This window comes from Peromyscus eremicus, chromosome 20 (assembly GCF_949786415.1).
Source record: "Peromyscus eremicus chromosome 20, PerEre_H2_v1, whole genome shotgun sequence".
Taxonomy (NCBI): Eukaryota; Metazoa; Chordata; class Mammalia; order Rodentia; family Cricetidae; genus Peromyscus; species Peromyscus eremicus.
In genome coordinates this window covers 64124501-64151972 of record NC_081436.1, presented here as the reverse complement: position 1 = coordinate 64151972, position 27472 = coordinate 64124501, and the positions used below count along the sequence as shown (strand labels likewise).

The 27472-nt window shown below is 40.1% G+C and overlaps 1 protein-coding gene across 1 annotated transcript in view; it reads right to left on the bottom strand.

Annotated features, from left to right (window-relative positions):
- Window positions 1-27472, bottom strand: part of Stk3 (serine/threonine kinase 3) — a 247264-nt gene that overhangs the window by 46753 nt on the left and 173039 nt on the right. The window contains exons 9-10 of the mRNA XM_059246972.1: window positions 22762-22954; window positions 11558-11733 (exon numbers count right to left, since the gene is read on the bottom strand). Coding sequence (XP_059102955.1) covers window positions 11558-11733; window positions 22762-22954 — 369 coding nt within the window. The remainder of the gene's footprint in view (window positions 1-11557; window positions 11734-22761; window positions 22955-27472) is intronic.

The window sequence follows — 27472 nt, the reverse complement described above, 5'->3', positions numbered from 1 at the left end:
TCATGTAATTTCAAGAAAATATGAAAAATGTAACATTCTAACTCAATGTTGACATATTAACAGTTCCTATTGTTCTGGGAAATTAATTAATTAAGAAAAATTAGCTCCTATTAAATGAATAGCATCTAGTAAGACAACTGCTTGATCATATGTGAGTTTTAGTTATTTCAAATGCAATGCCTAATAATTCAATATTTATGCAACTTTTTATGTACGCAATAAAATACTGAATCTTCTTACTGCACATATTGTATATTTGCGATCCTTTTTAGTAAATATGTAAAAAAGTAAATCAAATATGTTTGTATTCTACAAAGAAAAATATATAGCCTCCATGAGCTATCTGAGAGTGTTTTCCTCCACAGGAAAGCTATGGCACTAAGTACACTGCTAAGTGCATCCACACAAATTCTAGTAATGGTGGAACTGACGCCTCCTGAGGAGTGCTTGCTCCTCTGCATTTAGGAAATTTCTTTTAAGAATTTTCGCATAAATTAAGATGCTTCCTAAAACTGACTTTCAGAAATACACAAACACATGGATTCTACTTCCTTCCCACGGAAATATGCTGTCCCTCTGAATAAAACATGGAGCTGAACCCAAGTCCTCAAGGATGAAGCCCTTCTACTCAAAGAAGCCAGTTTTGTTATTTCATGCTTCTGTAGGATACTAATATAGCCAAGTTCTTCCTAAAGTATAACGTTGACTTTAAAGGAATATTCAGTTGGCTTAGAGAATATGTGTTTGTTAATAGCTAAATTGATATGCATGGTCCTGTTATACTATTTTAGTTATGAAGCAGAGACTGCAGTGAAAAAAATCCCATACGTATCATATTTTAAAAGTTGTAGCTTGTTAAAAGCAATGTGATCATTTTGAAAATTCCAGAATAATTAAACCACAAATGGAGACAATAGCATGTAACTAGCCTGAATTTTCTCTAAGTTTCTTAGCACTAATTCACTTTCAGAATCCACTTTTATAAGACAAACAGACAAACAAATGTATAAATAATAGGTGTCACATGCAGTATTTCTATAGCATGACACTAAACATGGAGAGCAGTTAATTTATACTGTTCATTATAAATTTGGACAAATGCTAAAACTTTTTGGTCATTTTGGTTAAGTAAAAATCCAACTACTTACAAATTTTAATCTCAAATTTGACTCAAATCTCCCCTGGTCCATTTCTACTTTAAATCTCAAGACAAACTATCCATGGCCTAAGAGAGTTAATACTATTTCTCCTGTCCTAGGTCTGGCTCATACAGAGGCAAGGTGCACCAAAGAGGAGACATAGGAGCCGGGCGGTGGTGGCGCACGCCTTTAATCCCAGCACTCGGGAGGCAGAGCCAGGCGGATCTCTGTGAGTTCAAGGCTAGCCTGGTCTACAAAGTGAGTTCCAGGAAAGGCGCAAAGCTACACAGAGAAACCCTGTCTTGGAAAAAAACAAAACAAAACCAAAAACAAACAAACAAACAAACAAAAAAAAAAAGACGAGACATAGGTCATCACCAAGCCTGACTATCTCAAGACAGGTCTTACTGTGTGGTACAGCCTGGTTCTGCTGAGAACTGCCTCACAATGGTATGGCTTTCACGTGGACGGTTTTACTGTGCTTCCCTTTACCACTGAAGCCTTCTTCAGAAGGCTCAGCTCTTTCTCTTTTATGGCCATCAGTTCAAATCCCTAGCCCTCCACAGGAATGCTGAGCAGAAACCTTTATCTCCTCCTTCATCCATATTTCTTCATGTGAGCTATGGGAAGGAGTGATGTCCTATTCTAGGGGCTCAAAATGACTGGGTGCCTAAGGGAAATGTGAGGGTTAACCCCTGTTCTCTCTGAAGGCTGTGCTGTTTCTATGGTTCTACCAACTCTGCCTTGCAGCTCCTTCCATTAAGCCTTTATCTTCAGTAATAAAGGAATTGAAATTTTACCACATTGGCAATTCCACGACAGGTTTGCAGATTCCTACTAGGAGGTGAGATGCCAGTCTCCCTCTCCTGTAAGGGTATTGTCGATGATGGGTCATCTTGGTGCTTCCAGCTTGACTTGAATGAGGAAGCTGTTAGGAAAAACACTGGACCCCAGTGATCCCGACGACTCACCTTGACCCGCTTATGTCGGTTAGGGTGATCATTTGGGAGTGGTGGGGCTTATTCTAAAACCTCCTGGTAAACTCTGGGCAGCAGTTCAGCCCCGTTTGATTGGTGGCTTCCTCTAAGGTAGGGCCTTTTGCATCACTTTGGCCTTAGTTGTCAATCTAGGACCAGCCAGAATTATCCACTCAGCGTTAGGAATAAACACTGATGGCCTAAAAACACATTTTCAAGTTTTTCATGTGCTTTATATTTTAATTTATTCCTTCATCATATATCTAGTACACGTGTGTGTGTGTGTGTGTGTGTGTGTGTGTGTGTGTGACTACACACTGCTAACTGAAGCAAGTTCCTGCCCTTAAAAAGCACTGATGGACTCAGGCACAGATATTAATTTTCTCACCACAGATGGATGGATCAAACACTACCAGTCGGATCAGACTGTGATGGAGTGTACAAAGTTACAAATAATAAACAGGATTCTGAAGTCAGTGTTTGTGCCTATGCAGTAGTGTGGCCCATGTCAGCATCCTTACAAGAGAAGTTAGCACAATTCAGTCTTAAGCTTCTTCCACGGTTAGAACTTAAGTTAGTATCTACCTTCGTAAACTGTTTTCTGTGAAATGTTTAGCTTCCTGCTAATAAAATACTAATACAGGCTATATGTGGCACCTATAATTCACATTCATTCAACTTTTATTTGTACCATAAAGAACTATAATGAGACTTCTTTTAAAAAGTACTTACTTAACCACTGAGCCATCTTTCTAGCTCCTATGAATTTTTTAAAAGATTTGTTTATCCATGTATTTTATATTTGATTATAGCAAGCACACCAGAAGGAATCTGATTCCATTACAGACGGTTGTGAGCCACCATGTGGGTACTGGGAATTGAACTCAGGACCTCTGGAAGAGCAGTTAGGTGCTCTTAACCACTGAGCCATCTCTCCAGGCCTTGGTGTAGGGAGGAGGGGACTGGACCTGCCTCAAATGAATCTACCAGGCTTGGCTGACTCCCCAGGGGAGACCTTGCCTTGGAGGAGGTGGGAATGGGGGTTGGATTGGGGGGGAAGGCTGGGGGGTGGGAGAAGGGAGGACAGGGGAATCTGTGGCTGATATGTAAAATTAAATTAACTATAAAATAAAAATATTTTAAAAAAGTACTTACTTTGTATCTCCAAAGTACTTCATAACTTGTCTGTTTGCCTTATAAAAGTTGTTTCTGAAAGTATAATTCTGAACTGAGAGTGAATTCGTGTTAAGAAACTTGGAAAATTTCATGCTAATTATGTGCTTTGAAGTGTATGTATATCAGGGGACTAATTTAGGTATGCACCTAATTAGTTGCAACTATCTAAAAAGTGCTTATATAACTTAATTACAGACCGAGACACCAAGGTAAATGCTTAAGGAACTGTTAACAAAAGACACAAAAGCTGAAACTATTCCTTAAATTTTATCGAGGTAAATAATCTCCCCATCCAAACCCAAAGAGCACCACATCATCCCTGGGAAACGCTCAGGGGCAGCTTTGTTTATTATTTAATTCATAAAGAAAATAAAGCGTTCTCCCTGTGACCTGTGAAATAAATCAACGCCATCAACATATCACCACGGTGCGCTCATCTCAACAGTACACATTATCACTCTGTCACCCTCAGAGGTGCATCAGTCTGTCTACAGTTACAAGGAACAGTTGTGAAGTCAGGTGACTTTGGTTTTGAGCTAAGACACTTGAGCTTTGGACTTGTGTTGTTGTTAAATAAGAATCCCTATATTGCCCAGGTTGGCCTTGAACTCACAGTTCTCCTACCTCAGCTTCCAGGGTGATTATGGGTATATGCCCAGATGCCCAGTTAGAGTTGAGACTTATTTTAAGATGCCAGCACTAGAGAATCATTCAGCAGGAAGAATCCAACCTTTCCAAAAGCTTTGTATTTGAAAGGAGGGAGGGGGAACATGGGGAAGTCAGTTACTCTAATATCAGAATGTGAAGGAAAACAGGCCAGTACCAGCTCATCCAGGCCAGCAAGCCAACAGCTCCAACAGGATCCAGAAACACACCAGGAAGCCAGTCAGAGCAAGGCCCTGGATACTCGGCTATGTGTACTCTCAAGATCTGAATAGGGAAGGTGTAAAGCCTCATTTAAATGAATTTTCACTTATGCCAATTCAAGTAAAAACAATCCCATTCCTATATACAGACAACACGTAATTTTAAATGGACTGAACAGGTTGTATTTCTATATTTAGGAATATATATGTATATATGTAACAACAATTAAATAGAAAAGAGGCCATGGCTCTGAGAAACAGCAAGGTGGGGGTTATATAGGAGAACTAGAGGGAAGAAAGAAGCTAGAAAATGATGTAATTACATTATAACCTCAAAAATTAAAAATTACAAAAAACCTATTCCATCTCAAAACACAAATCGATATGCTCCTGGTGTCCTCAATCAATTCCAAAATTTAGTTTAAATCTCATGGTTTATTTCAAGAGGTAAACATTAGCGGACACCAGTTTTAAATTAAAAGATGATGAATTAGATCGTCTAACCCTTTGATCCTAAAATTCACTATTGATTAACATCTTTCATGTACTCACTGTAGCAGTCCTTAATGCTTACTGACTAAGTATTCCAAATACGTCTCTGAACAGAAAGCCCTCAGAGGCAAAATGACTTCTCCAGACAGAACATTAACCCAAACATATGTTTGGAGAACAATATATTTGTTGTTAGTGTAAAGTAGCCAATTTTCCCAATACAATCTTCTAAGTAAATTACACTTAAAAAGAACAAATTACTGTGAGGAAAGGCTTTGTTTCCTAGAACGTTTTTTGGTGGGACGTTTTTTGTCCTAAGCTTTAAACATCTTAATAAATTCCAACATGGTGACAGGGAAGCATACCGCACCTGTGCCTTCTATCTTAATTAATCCAATAAGTACAGGCCTACTTACTTTAATTTGTAAAGGAAATGATGCCATATTGAGTTTTAACTTAAGAATTAATTACCTAAATAAGCAGAATTAGCTTAATGTTTCAGTTGATTTTGCCTAGACACAACTATCAAATAAAAACTTCAGAAACTATGTTTCAAATATCACATTTAGATAAGAAAGCAGAAACTTTCCCTTAGGTGGTTAAATGGTTTAAATAACACCCGAGAAACCAGGAGTGGTTCCATTCCAAATGTCCAACCTTTGACTCCCATGGATTCAACCAACTCTGGCTCTGCTGCCTACTATTCTCATTATTTTCTATGGTACATAAACACATCTTTGAATGGAGGCCACTTTTCTTTTCAAAACAGATTATGATTCTCTTTAATGTCTTAGTAAATGTACAGTCAAAACCTTACACAGACCCTACAGAGCTAGACGATCACATGACACAACTCTGCACATACCACTCCATCTGTTGGACATGACTGCCAGAACAATTTCGTGAGCTGGCAAAAAATAGGCAAGAATTCTGCAAGTATTCTGAAGTGCAGGCTTCTCATTAATTTTAATTTCCTGTTGGCTCTATAAGGAACGAGTGAGAAGTGAAAGCACAATATACCACATCCATTGGAGCTCGCCCCACATGTACACCTGTAATCATAAACTCACCCAGGCTGTTCGCCCAACACTGGAGAGTTTATGAGTTTATTTCTTCTGTACCCCATAAAAAATAAATCTAAAGCACCTACAGCTATCTTTTCATATTCTGTTAATACTCTTGCACACATCTGGAAATAGTTGGCAATAATTATTTAATTAATGCAAAGCTAATTGATGACAACGTGCTTAAATACCCAATTAAACTGATTTCCTCAGTCCAAAGAAGGAAAAGAACAGTCCTTCAAGTATAAGAAAAGCTTTCGGCCACAATCTCTTGCAAAGTGAAGAGTCATCTACCCTTCACCAGAGAGAGCACATGACAGCATGGAAGGACCTGGCTGGGGCCGGCTCAGGTTTTCTCCTCAGACTTTCTACAAGGCGGGCTCTGCTACTGGCTTCTCTTGGCCTCTTCGTGTCCTCCACCACCACAACCTCACCCCACCCTCGTCTCTTAATTACCCTTCGCAACTGCTGACAGGGAGACGGTGAGGGACCCTCCAAAAACACAGGAAGACGCCTTTAAAGGCTCATGGTGACTTCGGGGCTCATTCTTTTTCTGGGTTTGCCGTTTTCTGCATTTTTCAGAACTGACTTACTTTGGTTTCCGTATAACTCAGTGATTTTCAACCTTCCTAACCCTGCGACCCTTTAATACAGCTCCTCATGTTGTGGTGACCCCCAACCATAAAATTATCTTTGTTGCTACTTCATAACTGTAATTTTGTACTTTATGAATTGCAATGTAAACACTTTTTGGAGACAGAGTTTTGACAAAGGGGTCATGACCCACAGGTTAAGAGCCACTGCTGTAACCCAACGAACCTGCAAAGCCAGTAATCAGAGGTCGGACTACAGAAGACCTAGCTAGGCCAGTTCACACTCAGAGGAGAGGGTTTGCTCGTTTTCTGCCATAATTATTGCAGTTTTCAGTCCTCCAGAGAATTCTTACAGGCCTTAGCTCAAAAGAACAACACAGACCAAGTAAATAGTTAAGAATCAGAGCAATCAGGAAATGCTAACTTACAATTAGTTTGGGCTAAAACCAAAACTAGTTGACTTGCCTAATTCCACTTACTCTAGTAATTATTTTCAACCCAGTTTCTTCCTTTAAAAGCACTGGAACTAACAGATGGCTTCTAAATATTTGCTCTTATTCCAAAGTCTTTACATTACCAAAAATATGTCTATTTAAATGTGATGCTGTAACTTTTGAAAAACAAAATCTACATGCACTCCATTTAAACAATCTGGACGCTGAGGATGTTTTGGAAATAATTCTAACAAACCCCAAACATCAGCTTGGTGTTACAAGAAGCAGATCTGCCTTTTGTACGTGTTTTGGGCATCTTCACAGACACACTCCAAACAGAATCCACTCCCCTCTTTTTAACAGAGTTAAAGCAATCAGCTAACCAGCCCAAATATATTTTATCTCCTATCTTTACATGGTAACTTTCCAATTGGTCATGCCATAAATTCTGTTGCTATCTTATTACATCCAAGAACATAATGAAACAGTTCACAGAAGATAAATGCTAAAAATTCAAAAGAAAATATACAAATTATACTGCATATAGACTTTAAGATAAAAAAAATGCTTCCTAGTCCTAGGACACCTGGGTAGCAGGTGCCTCTGAGAACAAGCCCCACCCACCCTTCAGGAATCCACTCTGAACATGGAGATGGTTAAGTGCTCTTATTTATTGAAATAAGTGCTCTTATTTATTGAAAAGGCAGAAGGATAACTTCTATGTCTTGAAAAACTGAACCAAACAACCTTGGCTTGTTTAAAGCAATATTCTATCAAACAGACAAAGGAACCTACAAAATTCAATTCTTTTGGAAAGCAGCCTTGAAACAGACCATAAAGAGAGGCCACAGGATCCTTAGCACACTTCACACTCCAAAACAAATGAGTCACGTATTTGAACATTCTGTATGAGACAGATAAGAGAATGAATCTGACCAGATTTTCCTGTGAACAACAGCTGGAGTCAGGTAGCAGTCTCTCTTGACTTCAGTTCCCTCCCTCTCACTGTGAGCCGAGCTACACTGTACCAAAGCACACACACCGTCCACCCACGCTTCCCTCGGACTCTGTCTCACCGTCTTCTACTAACCTGACTGTGACTCTCAGCGATTCCTGCCTCATCTCCAGGCAACCCTCCTCTATTTATCCCCATGAATGTGTTCTTCGGTGGCTGCTACAAATATTTTCCAGTCCTTAGAGTAATGAGAGGGTGGCGTGGTTCCAGATGACAGGTGCAGTAAAGGCTAGGAAGGCAGAACTGTCCTGGTCACTCCCTCACTTCCTCTTCAAGGCAGCCCAGTCTGTGCCAGGGAGTGAAGAAATTACTGTGTAAAAACTGGGTCTAGTTTTATGACCCCTGGAGTCTCTGTCCTGCTGATACACTCCCCTCTTGAATCTTTTCATTTTTTACTTTCACCAGAATAGTTCTCATCCATCTAGTAAGCCAATCATTTCCCTGAATTATCCTCCCTAATGTCTCCTACACTGATGCATGTTGCTTGATTTCTGTTACATTTAATTATTATTTTGTTCATGACTTATTTCCTTGTCTTTTCCTATCAATCAATCCTACATGGTAATCTTAATCATAAGAAAGTTCTATTAATGTGACTCAAAATAGTACAATATGTATAACAGGACACACACCAAGGCAGATATAAAATCAGAGATCTGTAAAAGTTAGAAAAGGTAAATGCCCAAGGTTTGAATTTTAATAAAGCAATAGGAAAAATATGAAGAGAGAATAAAGCCACCAATATTTTCCACTGACTTACTTCATAATATCCTAGCTGGAAACGTGGCTGCTGTCTGCCCTTGATCTTAGCCAGCAGGCTGAGGAGATATATATATCTATATATCTATATCTATCTATCTATCTATACACACACACACACACACACACACACACACACACACACACACACACCCCTATCCATCTGTGTTCAGGGCTTTATGTCATTATTCTGAAAGGGGTTAAAGTTCCTTATTCCATTGAGTTTAAATTCATTGCACTTTCTAATGTATTTATCAGTACTTTATCTTCAGTGGAGAAATTGATATTTAGCTCCTTTGTTCACTTTTAAAACAGTTTTGTCCTGCTGCCATTTAGTTGTTCATTAAACACTCGGATGTTAACCCATCACCAAATATGTAGTTTGAAAACACCTTTTCCAGTTTCGAAAGTCACTCTTTCCCGAGCTGACAGCATCCTTTGATGCCCACGTGCTTAGGTTTGACAGTCGGTCTATTTACTGTTCTATTACTTCTTCTTTTGCTGTCAAATTCAAAAGAAAAAGGAAGGAACCCGCATCAGGAATCTTCCTGCCTTTCCAGTTCCTAGATTTAAACCTTTGATCAACTTTGGTTAACTTTTTGTGTACAGAATAAGGCAATGGCCAGGCTTTATTCCCTTCTCAGGCATATCCAGCTTTCCTGGGACCATCTGTCAAAAACTACCTACCTGGGCTGTATTTTAGACATCGAATGTTACTCAAAGATCCATGTGTTAGAGGTGGCACTACTGGGAAGTGATAGAACGTGTGAGCTGTGAGGCCCAGTGGCAGGCTCGTAGGTCACCGAGGGCAAGTCTGAAGAAGGGACTGTGGGACCCTCGCCACTTTCTTTTCCTTTTTAGTCACAGGTGAGCAGTTTACTGCTTCTGGCTCCCCCTCTCCGAATACCATCTGGGAACCCTATGAAAGGTTTGAAAGTAATGGGTTTACCTGATCATATTCTGGAGCCTCTAAAACCGTGGGCTCAAATAAATTCTTTCTTGTTATAAAACATTCACCTCAGGTATTCTGACACAGTGGTCAGAGCTGACTAACACAAGTGGTCTTGGCACCATCATCGAAAGCTTACTCACCATACAATACCCATGAGGGGTTAGCCGACGGCCCTCCACTCACTACAGTGCATCTTTTAGTCTTCATGCCATTACCACACAGCTCTCAGTGCAGTGACATTTACTTCTTTATGTTCTTTTCAAAGTTAGCTTAATGTCTAGTGGCCGTTGAATTTATGATGAGTTTTTGTGCTTCTCTAAAAAGTGTTGTTATAGTTTTGATAGAGCACATGAATCTGCAGATCCCTGTGCAATGTTAACATTCTAAGTCCTCCAATAAATGAACAGGAAATGTCTTTTCATGCATAGCTATTTCCTTTACTTTCAGTAGCATCCACAGTTTCCAGTGTACCAGTCTTCCATGACCCTATTTCTTATCTGTGGTATTTTATCGACCACTCACTGTGCACTCATTTTAAACCATCCAAGAGGTTAAGATTTATTCTGAAACAAGACAGAATTCTTTGATGCTAAATATTTTACATTATTCATCATGCTCATGAATGATTTACAGTGAGAATGTCAGCATTCTAAATAATTTATGTATTTTTTAAGTAGATGGCTTAAAATGAAATCTTACCAGAACAAAGGAAATACAGATTTTGTTTTTTCTTAGTTCCTCAGTATTGAAAAAATGGTAAACAGATACTGCAATTATTTTCAAGCTAATTCATGAATTACGGTGCTAATATTTACTAGTAATTATTACTAAATTTATTGAGAAATTTTTAAATCTTAACACCTCATTATGAAAAGAACTCAAGTAATGAAGACATTTAGGAGAAAAGCATTCAAAATTAAAAATATTTATAATCCCAGGTTAGAGAAATGACTCAGTGGGTAAAGGCACCTGGAAACATTCCCAGTGACCCAAGTACAAAACCCAGAAATCACGTGGGAAGTGAGAAACCAATTTTTGCCTTCTGGTTTCTAAATACACACACACACACACACACACACACACACACACACAATATATATATATACATATATACACAAATACATACACACACATACATACACAAAAATAAAAGTGATTAGAAAAGTCACTACTTTAAAATAATTATAATCCCAAATCATTTATCATGACATCTAAAGAATGGGTTAATACTACTTAAAATTTTAAGATATGTATGATCTACATTTTATTTGCTTATAAGTATTATGTCTACTAATAAATATAATTATAAATTATTATAATTTTATTTGGAAAATAACTATTCCAGAATACTTTGCAAAAGTAACAAAGTATTGAAAACTTGCTGAAGCTAATTTCAATGCAATTTTTTTTCCCATCAAAGAATTCATTGAGAACTTGTTTTTCAAGTTCTGGAAACAAATGTGTCAAAATGATTATCTGTATTCTTTACATTCTTTAAAGAAACAATAATGAACCAAGTAGAAGAAACAAATAAAACAAAATACACACTAGAACACAGTTTTCTACTGAAGCTCATGTTACCTAGACAGTTTTCTACTGAAGCTCATGTTACCTAGACAGTTTTCTACTGAAGTTCCATGTTACCTAGACAGTTTTCTACTGAAGCTACATGTTACCTAGACACAGTTTTCTACAGAAGTTCCATGTTACCTAGACACAGTTTTAATGTGGAAACCAAGTACAGTTGACATATTAGTTAGTTTTCAGTGTGTAGGCTATGAGATAGAGTCCATGTACACATCATGTTAGAGTATGTTTGAGTCTGCATGGTTTATTCTGATAACTGAAATGATTATCATGTACAGTATTTTGGAGGGCCTATATGTTTCTCTAAATTCGAGCTGATTTATTTAGCGATATTTACATTTTGCTGTTAGTATAGTTCTTTAAATAAGCTACAATTACAGCCATAGCTATGGTTACACATTAATACACAGTCTATAATTTATAGACACACAGTTCATATTTATGAACTATGTTCCTCAATGTGATGAAAAAAAATCTAGAAAGAAGAGAGAAAATGTACTTACAAAGTCAAAGTCTCCATCTTGAGGGACTCTCCAGTCATCAGGAAAAACCCTCGGTGACACAGGGCAGGGCTCACGAACACTCTGATTACAATTTTCATGACTCTTGTTCTTGAAGTCCTGCTTATCAAAGTAGTCCATGAAAGACGGTCTTTGTACTTGGGGCGATGTGACATTTCCTTAGGTAAACAAATACAGAAGGAGGGTATAAGCTCTAACAGTTAAAGAACTATGACATTTATTGAAACAGGGGATTATTTTCAGTGAGCCATATAATAAATTTATTCTGGTCAAGGTCAAGGCCAACACAGTCAATCCTAAAAGTAAGATGAAAGAAGTACCCAGGCCAAATAAATATGAAACAAATGTATAAAGACCCCGTATCTCTTAACTATAAAACATTTCATTATTTTAATGACATCTTTATCATAATTTTATTAAGAACAGTGCCATTGTCAAGGACAGTACATTTTAAACATTTCTTTTTTTTATGTTTATGTCTGTGCTAATTATAATGTCAGACTTTTAAGCTGTTCAGAACCTGGAAAGCCTGATTGGTTTTTCCCTTCATCTGACTGCTTCCTTGTAAGTCTTGGACCTGACTCCCCTGCTCCTCGGGCACTGTGGCTTTGCCTTTTGCCTGTCTTATTTCTATCTACATCTCCCGAAGCCATTTCTTTATCTCAAACGGTCTCAAGCGCTGTTTCCAAGTTCTCAGCTGCTTGCTATTACACCACTTAGTAGAGAGGACATGAGTTAGCGGTTAACTTCTGAGGCTAAATGCAAGATTGTCCCCACCAAACCTGCAGCTCTTCCGATCACCCTCCTCCGCCAAGGCCAACACAGTCACTCAATCTTTACAGCAATGAGGCTGAGCATTAATTCGGACTCTCCTCTCCCCAAAACTGACCCAAAAGTGGTTTAAATGGAGGTATTTAAATTTCTCTATCTTTTTTCTTTTTTTTTTAAGAAATTTTTTTCATTCCCTTTACACACCAATCAAAGATTCCCCCTCTTACCTCCTCCCACCCCCAGTCTCCCCCCCAAACCCTACCACTCCCCCACCACGGGAAGGCAAGGCCTCCCATGGGGAGGCTCATCCCGTAGAGGAAAGTCCAAGCCCTTCCCCCAAATTTCTCTATCTTTGATACTTAGTCTCTAGGCATTTTTTGCCTGCTCCATAAGAAAGGGACTGAGGGCGCTGTGGCCTCCAATGCCTGGGCTTCTGGGAACCGGATGTTGTCAGCACAGTGACTTTCCAAACACAAACAAACCATGCCATTCTGCTGCTCAGAATCTTTTGATGGCTTATTTTTTATATTGGACAATTACAGTAAAGAATAAACATTTAGAATAACACATTTTATTTTTAAATCCTGTGGTTAAGGTCTTGATCAGTAGTTTCTAAATTGGATTCCTTAAAGCCCCGGGTTTCAAACACTGTCCCGGAGACCACCAAGAAGGCAGTCCTCCATTACTTCTGCAGATAGAAAGTAAGTTATCTTCCGTTTAAAGAAGGACTTCCTGGAGGGAGGACAAGAAAGTCACTGTGTCCTGTCACTTGTACTCATGTAAGCTCCTTTCACAGACTTGTCCGTCTTTGCTGTGTGTTTTCAGATGAAATAGCCCAGTTCTGTTCAAGTGACATGCTCCTCAGACTCGTGACACTGTGAACTGAGACAACAGTCATAACAGTGACCTGGCCAATTTCAAATGCACTTGCAACAGTACATGCAGCTTAATACTGACAGCTACGGAGCACTGCTGGATGAAGATGGGGTATGAAACCATTTCAACAATAGAATGCAATGCTAAAAAGGTCCACTTCCAGCCTCTAGCAGAGGGTGAATCAGAAACAGTGTCTACTTTCTGTCATAAATTCAAAGTCAGGAATCTTTTAACTTAACAAGAGTGGCAATGTCCAACTCCAATGTGATAGTTTTTGTTATACCTTATTATATTTTGTTATGTTTTATTATTATTCCTTAGAAGTCTGTTTCTAATGAGAGACAGAAAAGGAATGGAATTGAATGGGAGGGGAGGTGGGGAGGAACTGGGAGGAGGAGAGGGAGAAGAAACCATAATCAGGATACATTATGTGAGAAAAAAAACTACTTTCAATAAAAGGGGGAAAAAGAGGAGCGTTAATGAGATGGAACTATCATGCAGGCATCCATTCATCTTCCCTTTCCTCTTCCCACCTCCTAAGTCCCTGTGTGTATTTATTTGGCATACCTGGATTATAGATAAGTTTGCTCAGGTAAGGATGTAGGAAACAGGAATTGTAGTGCATGTATTTGTGTAAAATATCTCATTACTTTAAATGATATAATTTTCTCCTAATGCTACAAACTCTTTACCGGTTTCATACTGGTTAGGTAGTTTAAATGGTAAACCACATATAACACAAACTTTACACCTCATTCCTACTAAGTATCTAAAAAGCTGACAGCAGGTCGTGAGGACATATGTGCACTCCACGTTCACTGCAGTGTCTCCACTCACCTGCTGATGGACAGACCAGGAAGCAGACTGAGGAGGTTAGGAACTGCTGGATGCTCTAAGGCTGTATCACTGACATGAAGGAGAACACACACTTCACTAACATTCCCAACAAATTTTAAATACCCCTGATCTGTCTCTAGACTTCATCATTAAAACACGCATTTCTGGATTTTCAGAACTGAAATTTGGTTTCTACTGCAACCTCTTACTATAAAATAGGTTCTATAAATTAAACCTCAGTCTCAATTTCCAAACCACTTTATGAGGAAAATAATACAGTAAGTTAAAACTACATTTGAACAAATTCTCTACAAGATACTTGATAAAACCAAAACACAAAGGGAGAGGTAAGGAGATAACAGAGAAACCCTCTGCTTAGTATTCCTTTCTCTCTCCCTTCTCCTTCATTGCTCTTACTGAGAGAGAGGAGAGAGAGAGAGAGAGAGAGAGAGAGAGAGAGAGAGAGAGAGAGAGAGAGAGAGAGAGAGAGAGAGGGACAGAGACACTAGGGAACAAGTTCAGGACATCATCTATGTTAGGTATATGCTTGACTGTATACCCCTAGCCCAAGAAGAGTAATTCTGTAATGGAATTATACACATAGTTATAAGTTCTGATATTCATTAAACTGGGTCATATGCATAGACATTTGAAAATTTTAACATGAAACAATGTCAGAGAGGAGAGGAAAATGATCTTTGACGGCTGGAACTTAACAACTGGGAAAGTAAAATTTCCAAAGACCAGCCTAAGTTGGTTGGCCCTGAACTCATGATCCTTTTGCCTCAGCCTCCTGAGTGTTAACTGCATTCTTTACAAGTAAATTAAGTATGTATAAGAGCTTTGGTAACACACATACACACACAGGCACTTCAAAACTACTAAGTAAACAGTACCCCCTGAGAAATACCCATTCTCAAATCTCTCCTCTCCCAGCACCTCCCTTCACTCAGCACTGGCCTCACTACAGATATTCCAGTTATGGTTTGCACTTTTCCCCAGGACTTATAGAACGCCTTTCAAAAACTTGACCAACACTTTGGTGTTATAGTGAAGCACTTAAGAGTCTTTTAATATACAAGGGATTCACTTTGTGTGTGTGGCCATGAGAGAGTGCATGTGTTTGTGTGGGCATATTTGTGTGTGTGTGTGGGGGGGGGGCTTGGAACTAAAGCCAGGGCTATACTTCCAGCCCACTGTAACTCCTGATTCAGATCTTTATATCTGAGAAAATTCACCCAAAGCACAGTGGGAATGAATGGAAGACCAACTTTTTCCTATGAGAAACTAGTACTAATTTAAAGCACCTGCTAATGTAGGCTATATAGCAAGTGCAACAGCATATGCTTAGAAGAAGGAGAAAAGTATGCGCAAGCATACCCAGGTTAATAACATCTTGTTATAAAATCACCTGAAGAGAAAAAAATGGGACAAACTTCTTTAAGTTGAATTTTAGACATTTGTTGACTCTGTAAGAGTTATTGGAAAATAACCCTTTTGTGGGGGGGGGGGAAGTCTTCAAAACTAAAAGCAAGATTACTTCAATAGGAATTTCCTTTCATGAAGAGCAGAGGAAAGGCTGGATAAGAACCGACCCTTTCTTCTGCAGAAAGTCAGACATCGAATACAAGCAACGAAAGAGGAAGGTAAGGGCAGACGACCCCAGGGCTCAACAACACAGAGGGACTCACAGAACTGTCTCCCGCCCGCCCCGAGAGCCTCTGTCCTGTCTGCAGCCCTTCCATTCCTGTCAGGGTGAGACCTCTTCTGGCAGAGCGGCCAAGTGACACAATTCTGACATGAAATTATATAGGAGTTTCCAAAAAGTAGAGAGGTCGAGCTGTCTGCATGGGACCTTCACTCCTACGTTCTAGTCTCTTTGGTGTGGGAAGGTACTCTACAGGCTATGGAAAGAGAAAATGAGAAACTGGGATGCTAACCCAGCCACAAAACCCTGTCCTGCTGCAAGATGTGCTAGGGCAATGGTGACAGAGAATTGTGGGAGTGGCCAACCAATGGTTTAACTTGAGGCCCATGCCACAAGAGGGAGCCCACGCTCTGCATGGCCAGGAACCAGAGACTGGAAGCCCAGAGACCTAGGGTAGCATCAAACATGACAGGCAGAGAAAAAAGAAAATCAATGGAATGACTCCTAATGATAGATGGGTGCCTTGTCCAGTCATTATCAAAGAGGCTTCCTCTGGATGCAGATGGGAGCGGGTGCAGAGACCCACAGCCAGACATTATGAGGAAAGAGTCTAAATTGGAGGTCTCCAATCAGGTCCTCCAAGCTTGGGGAACGCTGCTAAAGAACAGAGAAAGACTGTAGGAATCAGAGGGAATGGAGGATACCAGGAGAACACAGCCCACCAAATCAACCAAGCAGGGCTCCTTCATGGGGCTCACAGAGACAGAGGTGGCAATCATGGAGCTTGCATGGATCTGCCCTAGGTCTTCTGCATACATGATGTGGTTGTGTATCTTGGGGTTTTTGTGGGACTCCTAACAGTGGGAGTGGGGGTGTCTCTGACTCTTCCGCCTGCTCTTAGGACCCCTTTCCTACTACTGGGTTGCCTAGTCCAGTCTTGATACGAACATTTGTACCTAGTCTTATTGCATCTTGTAATGCTATGCTTGGTTGATATCCCTGGGAGGCTTGTTCTTCTCTGAAGGGAAACGAAGGAGGTGTGGATCTGGGGGAGAAGGGAGGTGTAGGGGGGTGGGAAGGAGTGTATGGAGGAGAGGCTGTGGTCAGGATGTATTGTATAAGAGACAAATAAATAAAAAGAAAAACGAAAAGAAAAGAAAAATGGCTGAACACTACTGTCCCTTAAAATTTCTGTTTAGCTGAGGCCATAGAACTAACTTCTGTAAGCTAAGTTATTAAAGAATGCCATAACAAATAGGACACGGGGCTAGAGAGACACTCAGTGATTAAGAGCACCTGCTGACCCTGCAGAGAAAGTCCCAACACTTACACCATGTCTTATAACCATCAATAAGTCTAGTTCTAGAGCCTCCAGAGCCACACACACAGCCTCCTCACCCAGCAGGCACACACAGTGCACATACACACACGTGAGCAAAACCAAGCACACACATACAAGAATAATTCTTAAACAGTATAAATGGTGCAGACAAAAGTTTAAAAGACATTGAACATACATATTAAATAAACAATACCACCTATCCATTTCTACTAAAAAAGTCTGGACAATAACCTACTAAGTCAGAAATTAGCATTCACACAGAGAGTTAACAAATCTGAAAACTTAACTCCAACAAGAGAAGGCCGTCTGCTCCATCAGATCCCTCTTTTTGGATGACTTCGTAATCAGTTTCTATCCAAATGCATGTGCTTGCATGTCTAAACACTTTCTATTCTTACTTTAAAACTCACTATTGACATTTAGACTGTGCCTTTGTGATACACAAAAAAATTCTTTTTTTTTTTAATGTTCTAAAGAGGAAAATAGATTAAGTTTGTTTTGAAGTTAACGGGAGGGACAGCTGCAACTGCCTAGCTAATGTTTTACTGTACAATACGAAACACATGCTGCAGTGTACAGCTGAGTCTCCAGGGAGACAGAGATGATGATGTTTCTCACTTGCAATTGAGGGAGGGGTGGGTATGGGAACTCTGGGACCTTGCAATGAGAATGAGGTAGGCAGTCATATGTGATCGTGGTTGCCATGGCAAACACTTTCTTACAACACTGAAAGAATATCCACATAAAACTGACATCAATTTCCCCAGCTGCAGTTAAATTCTGACCCTCGCTTATTAAAGTATATTTTATCATAATAATAAACTTGATATTTGAAATTACTTAGTTCCTCAATTTTGGCCCAATTCTTTCAACTTACTTGCTTATATAACCAAAAACCCATTAGCAACAAAGGAAAAAACAACCACCACTCATTTCCCACTGTGCCTATGAAACTTTAAAGAAAAAGCTGTTTTCTATCTCATTCATTCCTTTAAACATTTACAAGGATACTAAGTTATGTGGAATATAATTTTGTAAAATGTGTCAATCCATCATAACTATTCATTAATGTTCCTAGTTTGCATTTGTCTTTTAAGAAAACAGGTCTTCATGAAAAGATAAACATATGAAACTTAAAAATAATTTAACAAAATGTAGTTTACTTGATTTTTTTAATTTCTCAGAATGGTGTGACAAAGATACTCAGGTATAAAGAACAAAGTAACAATTCACAGAAGCAGCACAGTATCTGCCAACGTCAAAGGTATTCATGCATATTACCCCATCTGCACCACTACAAATATTTTAAAATATGAATGCTCTATCTAATTAATAATTGCCAAGAATATAGTAAACACATACAAAATCAGGGTGGGACAGAAACTACTAGCACCAGTTTCGCCTAACTTTACCACAGTATATTTTAAAATCAAAGGGGATCCACAAAACCCAGGGAAGGTTCACAGCCTCGTTATGAGGAAGGTGAGAAACTCAGAAAGAACAGCAGAGCCCAGCTGTTCTGTGGAGGTCTGGGAACAGTCAAGGAGGACCTGAGTATGTATGCACGAAGGCACCGGTGCAGAGAACCCTGACCAGCTGTTCTCCATCTCCAATGAGGGTGCAATAGGAGGAAACAGACAAGCCCGAGCTTCAGTTAAACAAAAAGAACAGAGTAATAAACATGATAACTGTGTGTCCTTGGAATCTTTCTCTGGAGGCCTCCAGCAGATACTCATTTGCCCTAGGAAGGAAGACCAGCATTTCCGTGTTTGGCTTGTGCTTTGTGGTAGGGAAACAGACACCACATAACAGCCTTGAGCTAGCTCCCACTCCATCAAACCCCAACCCCACCCCCAGGCCCAGGGCACACAGACAGCAGAGCATGTTCAGTGCCCACAGGGAGCTCCAAACTACTGTAACCACACCACACACAGCTAGATACCTACCACCTCTCTAGAGTGAAATGAAGGGTTTCTAATGGCCCAGACACTCCGGGTATTTGGAACAAGCTGCATGAGAGGGAGAGTTTATGCTGTCATATTTACTGCCATATCTTGGCAAAATTAACCTTACTAGTTAAAGAGGCATATAATTATTGTTTTTCTTCAAAGTTACTCTCTCCCTCTCTCTCCCTCCCCACACATCTGTGTTAGCCTAAATTGTACTTCCGGAGCCGAAGGTGGATGTCAGCGTCTTCCTTAGTCACTTTCCACCTTAATTTTGAGACAAAATTATTATTTTTTATTTTATTAATTAATTAATTAATTAATTAATTTTTGTTTTGTTTTTACATCCCAACCACAGTTTCCCCTCCCTCCTCTCCATCCAGTCCCTCCCACTCCTCCCACCCCACCATCTACTCCCTCTCCTCCATTTCTCTTCAGAAAAAGGCAGGCCTCCCATGGATATCTACCAGCCATGGTGTATCAAGCTGCAGTGAGACTAGGCACCTCCTCTCCTATTAAGGCTGGACAGCTGCACCAGGGCAACCCAGTAGAAGAAGAGAGTCCCCAAAGCAGGCAGCAGAGTCAGAGACAGCCCTGCTCCCACTGATAGGAGTCCCCAAGAAGACCAAGGTGCACAACTAACATGTGCAGAGTGCTTAGGTCAGTCCACACAGGCTCCCCGGTTATTGGTTCAGTTTCTGTGAGCCCCTAAGAGCTCAGGTTAGTTGATTAGGGCTGGAGAGATGCTCAGCGATTAAAGGCTAGGCTCCCACCAAAATATAAGAGACAGGGTTTCTCGCTGAGCCTAGAGATCAATAATTGGACAGAACGGCTGACCAGCAAGAGGATGTTCCTGTCTCCAGCTCCCCAGTGCTAGGATTTTAGGTGCACACCACCATGCCCAGCTTTTCAAGTAGGTGCTAGGAATCAAAGTCAGGTCCTCATACTTGTATAGCACACTCTTCACTCAGCCATCTCCCCAGCCCTAGTTGCTTCTTAGTGATTTATTCCTTTGGCTCAAGACTGTAATTATGGGGAAAATTCATTTCATGAGCATTAAATAGCATTAGGCATTTATACCTTTGTATCTGACCTTTTTCTAAGATAGTGTTTTAAGAGAAAAGAAAACAAAGGCTATAAATCAGAACTGGGCAAGAAGAAAAGAAGAGTAGGCAAAGAACAGACCCCTTCCAGAGTGCTGTCTAGACAACAGTGGACTGTGGAGCAGAGGCGGCCAGCACCAGGTCAGGCTTCATTTCTTGGTTTTTCTTGTAAACCCTTTCTGAATCAGTATTATCTTTTTACAGAACGAACTCCCCCAAATGTAAAGCCAACTGCATATGATTTTTCATTAATTAGATAAAACTGTGTGTATGTACATATGTATGTATGTGGGCAGGGAGTCCCAAATAAATTTCTGATATATAAGTGCCCATCTATCAGATATATAAGTATATAGAACTCAGAATTTAGCAACTGATAAGCAGTCATGAAAGGTTAATATAAATACTATAAAATCCAAACTTGATCAACTATTTCTCCACCTATTCCTAATGTACCACCTAGTGCCTCTGCTCAGTGAATGCTGGGAGCGCTTGTCCTTGTTAAATACTCCAGCCCTACGCTAAACGTAACAGTCCAGACCAGTTCTGGCACTTGAGACTGCATGCAGCTGTTGTTTCTTTGTTCTAAAAAGGGATTATTAGTCCTGGCTGCGTCTCACAGGTGCTTGTAGCACTGGTTGCTTTTGTTGTTGTTTTTCTTTTCCTTTCTTTTCTTCCTTTTTTTTCCCCCTTTATATTTTAAACAGAATGCCCAGGCCTTGCTTATCCCATAGAAACAGTGTCTCTGAGGGACAACTGCTATGATGTATGTTTGTGAGGTTAGTGGTTTGGACAAAGAGCCCAGTTTATCTTGTAAATCAACTTAACTGCTCCAGTCCATGGAAATCTTTAAGATCCCAATCTATTTTGAGATGTTTTTTCACTTTGTCCTATTGTGTGGCATTTGCAATTTTCATAAACTTCCATCTTAAAATTAAAAGCTACATCTAATTAAAAATGTTGAGCAGGCAAAGGCTGAGGCCTAGGGTCTATAACATACAATGAGGAACCTCTGGATGAAAGGAATTTATCCTTTAGCTCTGTGGTTGAGCGAAATTAAAAACCATTGCCACTAGCCTCTGGGGTAACTTCCTTTTGCACACCCTATAAGACAGACACTGTATTTCCTAGAATTTCTTGTAACTAGAATTCTGGGTAACTGCACTATTTCACAAAAGGGCAAGTAAAAGAATAATCAGCTAATTCTTTCTAGCAAACATGGTCCAGGGAATCTCGATATTTACAGATGTATCCTGGCATCTAGTCACCAGCTTCATGGGTATTTGAAATGAATGCAATAGTACTGCTAGTAAGAGTTCCATCTGCATTACTCAACATACTAGTGCCAAGAGCAGCCGGAGTCTGGACAGCAGCAGTACTACACAGACTCACTCCTGAGGCCTAATCTTCCTACACGGCCTTCTCTTCTAATCTGTCCATTGGTTTTGGTAACATTCACAATTTCTAACTTAAGTCTGTGTTTAAAATGTCTAGACTTGGGCTGGAGAGAAGACCCAGCAGTTAGGATCACTTGCTGCTCTTGCAGAGGACCTGGGTTCAGTTCCCAGCACCACATGGAGGAGGAGCTCAGAACCAGCTATAACTTCAGTTCCAGGGGATCAGGGCTCCTCTGACCTCTGTGGGTGCCCACATGCACACAGTACACATACATAACGCAGGCCCACATAGACACAGAAAGTAAATCTTAAAATGTCTAGATATATGTTACATTTCTTCTAATAAAATGTAGTTGATTTAAACACATTGAGATATAATTCTCACCTTAAATTAACTCAATATCGTCCCAGCCAGGAGACACATCATCTGGGTCCTCTCCTACCATTTCCTCGTCACACAGAGGTCAGACAGTCCCTGCCTCTCTGGCACTTACAAACATTGGATGCAGGAGAATGTAACCGACCACACAGGACCACACAGTAGGGAAGGAAAGGACAGTTGATAACTACAGCGACGGTCAGTGTGCTTTCTCCTCTCGCCGCTCAACACTGTATCCTGTACTGCTGCTGACTGCCGGTCAGGTTTGAGGGTGCAGTTCATGGAAGGATTTATAGCTTTGTCATTCTGGAAGCAACATATGTCAGAGCGAATGTCTTAACAATCACTTCAGTTTCTACAGCAACCCAGGCACATGCTTCACACAGAAGCAGCCGTAAGCTGGAACTGAGTCTTCTCTGTGAGGCTCTCCTTCGCATAATCCTTCCTAGGGTCCCATCTCCAGCTTGCAGTCTGTCTCTGTTGTTGAACCGATAATTTAGACCGCATGCAATAATATTATGCTATATTTAGTGAAACAAAATTTTAAGTTTTCGTTTTTAATTGAAAAAGTAAATGTTAGAAACACTATCCTCTCCTTAAAATATTTCACAAATTAAATTACGAGTTTGTAGCTTGTAACAGAAAAAAGTCCCACAACTCTAAGTTAAAGATGTATATGTATAGAAATGCATATATGTGTGTTAATACATATATAATATATTGTTTCTTAAAGCTTTTTTAAGGCTGACATTTGCTGTCAAATAAGCTCAAAAACCAAAATTTTCCATAACTATTTCTAAAAAGAAACAGAACTTATCCTGGTTAAAATGTGGGTACACTTTCAAAAGAAAAAGGTGCCATTCAGTGAGAAGAAGCCGAATACATACTTTTCATAGTTCCATCTTCTTCGTCCTCATCCTCACTGTTTATAACCATGGTCCCCAGGTCTGATTCTAACATCGTGCTGTTGTGCTCAATCATCGTCTGGGCCCCTTCACTCATTGTGCTGGTGGCCCGCATTGTGCCCACGCTTTCTGAACCAGTCTTCACCATAGTGTGTGAGTCCAGCTCATCTTCATCCTGCAGGCAAAATACCAGAGTGAGCAAAGAGCTCTCCAAGACAGCTGGGTCTCTTAATTCTTAGTAAGAATACACATATGCTTTTTCTAACGATAAAAAGTACCATTACTATTATAATGTCAACAGTGTTAGAGGCGGGGACTCAGACAGACACTGGCACACCAGTGTCCACAGAGCATTATTCACAACTGTCAAAACGTAGAAATAATCTAAGTATTTACCCTCAAATGAACGAAAAAAGCAAGATGTGTTATATACATACAATAATTACCATTCAGCCTTAAAAGGAATTGAAATTTCAAAATACACTGTGCTGCAATATGGACAGTCGTATGTGTATGTGTGTGTGTGTGTGTGTGTGTGTGTGTGTGTGTGTGTGTGCGCGCATATGTGCATGTGGGCACACTAACTACTCTGTTTAGTTGATGAACCACTGAACTGTTTTCTACAGTAGACATATCGTTTATATTCCCAAGAGCAGTGCCATGGGCTCTGATTTCTCTATTTCCTGATCAATATTTATTATTTTTGATTTTAAAAGGTCATTTTAATGGGTATGAAGCAGCGTCAATCTTGTTTGCTTTATATTCTCCAATTGGTAGTGATATTGAGCAATCTTTCACATATTTAATAGCTCATTTGTAGATCTTCTTTGGAAAAGTGTTTACTGAAGCTCTTTACCTTTTTCTTTCTTTTATGGATTTTTGCAGCACAGTCTCACTGTGTAGCCCAGGCTAGACTTGAACTGGTAATTCCTGGCCCCTCCCTCCTAGTGCTGGGACTACAGGATTGTGCTACCATGTCTAGCTTCCTTTGCCCAGTTTGGATCGGACTGCTGCTGCTGTGGAGCTGTCAACATTCCAGAATCACACAATCGAGTATTAACCCTTTAGTAGCTGTAATTCGCAATGATTTGCAAACATTGTTTCTTTTCCTGTGAATTGCCTTTTCACTCTCTAGATGGTACCTTTTGACACATGATAGGTTTTCATTTTAAAGAAGTCCAATTCATCTTTTTTCTTTTTCTGCTTTTGCTGTCCTATTCTGGCCCACAGTTTTAGTGTTTCACAGAGGGCAGGAAATGTAGATGTGAAGGCACATACTTCACGCACAGATGTACATGCAGGCAAAATACCCATGATCAAAAAATTTAAACTGAAGACTTAAGAATTAAAATACAGTTCTTGCAGAGGTAAAACGCAGATGTGGAGAACAGAAACCCCAAGGCTGCACTCTCAGCAGCTCGGGCAACCTGCAGCGACAGGGGCTCACAGCTGTTTACTAGCCTCCTCTGCCCAAGCCCTACTGGTGAGTCTGGGCATTGTGTTTCAAGTCTCGGTTCTTCTTCACAGCTTCCCCCTCATTCCCACGTTTTCAACTGTCTGAGGTGTCATTATTTGCTACTTGAATGTTTAAGGACATTTAAAACTCAGGGCTTCAAATCAGACACATCTGCATTTGTCTTTCCAGTGTCTCTTGTTTGCCTGGGTCCCTGAACCCACATCACATAGCGCTGTGACCTTCACCAGCTGCCCAAGGGCACCACTTCAGCGTGGCACGCGTTCATCCTCTTGCACTCTATATAATCAAGCAGCAAGTTCTTTAGGAAAAAACTAATTTCTTCCAGTTTAAGTCTTCATTTTCTATTTCTGTGGCTACTCATCAAGCTGCCCATTTTAAACCTTGGTTAGTGCATTCAGTAACACTTCCTGACTGAAGACTCTGACTCCTCAACTCACACAGATGTTAGTTCAATTCCTATCTCAAATGGCTCAGCAGGCATCAGATTCCCACAAACATTCAAACCCTGAACTCTAGTTTTTGTCGTTGGAACATTGGTGTTGTTACTAAATAAAGAACTAGTGGAAACTGCCTGCATGCTACATGGAGCAGAGGATTTCACACTGTACTAGTCATTCCTGACTATTATTTGTGTCTAAATAGTCTACCGAAGAGACTCCTGGGTCGTGGGTCTTGCCTCTATTTGAATGTCTTCTCAGCTCTTACCATTACTGTTTTCTCACTGTTCATATACCCTCCAATACAGACAAGCCAATCTTACCTGAACCTTCACCATAATCCCCAGTGCTACTTTGCTTATTAAGACTCCCACTCTAAGCCGGGCGGTGGTGGCGCACGCCTTTAATCCCAGCACTCGGGAGGCAGAGCCAGGTGGATCTCTGTGAGTTCGAGGCCAGCCTGGGCTACCAAGTGAGTTCCAGGAAAGGCGCAAAGCTACACAGAGAAACCCTGTCTCAAAAAAAAAAAAAAAAAAAAAAAAAAAAAAAAAAAAAAACCTTTAAAAAAGACTCCCGCTCTGTTCATGCCTTCTCTGGACAGAATGCTCTCCCTCTGTGATGGTTCCTATAGACTGTCAGCTTGACAGGATCTAGACTCTCCTAGAAAACACACCTGTAGGAGATTATCTAGATTAGATGACTCTTTGGCTATGCCTTTGAGGGAGGATTTTGATTAGATCAATTAAAGTGGGATGCCCCATCTTCAAGGTGGGCAGCACCTTTCTTTGGATGTGGGTCCTGAAACTGCATATAAAAGAGAAAGCCAGCTGAGCACCAGCATTTATCACGTTTTGCTGTGGATCAATGGTCACTGACCAGTTGCTTCAAGTTCCTGCTGCCTTGACTACACAGCCTGGTGGACTACACCCTTGAATTCTAGGCCAAAATAACCTCATCATTCCTTAAATTGCTATTGCCAGAAATGAGAAGAGTAACTAATATATATCCTCTGTACATTTAACTAAATTCAAGTGTCTTTTACCTCCATGGCTCACCAGTTGCTATTGCTTTATCTTCCAAACCAGTAGAATTTACGACACTCAGCACACATCTTTGCATGTAAACTTATGATGTCCTAATTTGAGCACTTATTCCATAAAAGTTTGTATAAATACATGTGCCTTATGGATAAGAATAGACTGTATGCTGCTGAATCCACCTGTTTCACTTTGCATAAAAATGCAGCAAGAATTTCATATTTCCATTTCACAGAATTATAAAATCAAGGAATTTTACAATAAGAAAGAAAATATTTTAATCTCTCATTTTATAGCTGAAAAAACAAAAACAACTAGGTCCATACAAAGGAAGACTTCCCTAAGGTTACAGACCTACTTAAACAAGAACTAGAGTTGGAAACGCATTTTCTCTCATAGCATTTACTCCACCACATATGTGTTCTGCTGTGGGATGTCTTTCTGTATGCTGTGAATATGTGCTGCTATGATTGGTTAATAAAGAAGGTGCTTTGGCCTATGGTGAGTCAGGTTATAGCCAGGCAGGAAATCCAAGAGAGAGAAGGAAGAAGAAAGGCAGAGGCAGAGGAGATGCCAGCCTGCCACCCAAGGAGCAACATGCCAGCAGACCAGTAACACCACAGCCATGTGGCAACATAGATTAATAGAAATGGGTTAATTTAAGATGAAAGAGCTAGCTAGCAAGAATTCTTAGCCATAGGCCATACAGTCTGTAATTAATATTAAGCCTCTGAGTGATTATTTTATAAGCTGCTGTGGGACTTCAGGGCCAGGCAGGACCAGAGAAACCTTACAGCTACATTTGGCTGCCCAACATGTTGGCTCGACTTTCCACCTAAAACTTGAGGGAACTTAAAAAAAAGATTCTAAAACAGAGCTAAAAACAGCTTCTTAGTTGTGCCTCTCAGGCAAGCTGTGAACTACAGTACAGCGGGTTTGTGGCAAGTGTGCTTGACCTACAGCATGGTGGATTTCCGTCACGGCACACACACTAGACGCTCCTTGATGGAGGCACAGACCCACTGCTTCCCAGAGTTGGCGGTGAGCAGGGCTCCCAGAGCTGGTGGTACTACCGTCATGCTGGGAAACTGAAGGGGATGGAGTCAGCAGCCAGGGCTGCGGCTTTTGTCCTAGCCATGCAGTTTAACAGTTTAAAATCTCTCTCTTCTGGACAGAAAAGAATTATAGATTCACAATAAGTCATATTCAGATGGAATAAAACTCTAAACAGTTTACAAAGTATGTAAAAATATATGTAGGCTTGGAAGAGAGAGGGAAAGGAGCATATGCAGTTATATAAAGAAATAGATAATTTTAAAAAATAAAATCTTTAAAGGTTAAAAAAATAAGCCACACAAAGATGGAAATCACACAGAGAGTCTGGATTACATTGTCTTTGGGATTTTTAACTACAGAAAGACATCTGATTATAAAGGCTGCTGAGTTAAACCAATATATATATTTCAAAGGTATCTTGACTTCAAAATTTGTATCTAAGGATATGTTGCTCTGGAAAAAAGTTACTGCTTTTGTTTCCACACAAGATGAGAACCTATGGATTGCTTCCAGGCTAATATGGTTTCATCAGCCAAAACCCCCTGAGAGGTCTCCAGTGACACCATGGCCCAGATGATCCAACACTCAAAATCAGCTTCAAAGCAACTGGCTGAGACAACTCATCCTCACAGACTGCTACAGCCAAGATTTAACTATAATTCTTAATATTCTCAGGATCCTCACAA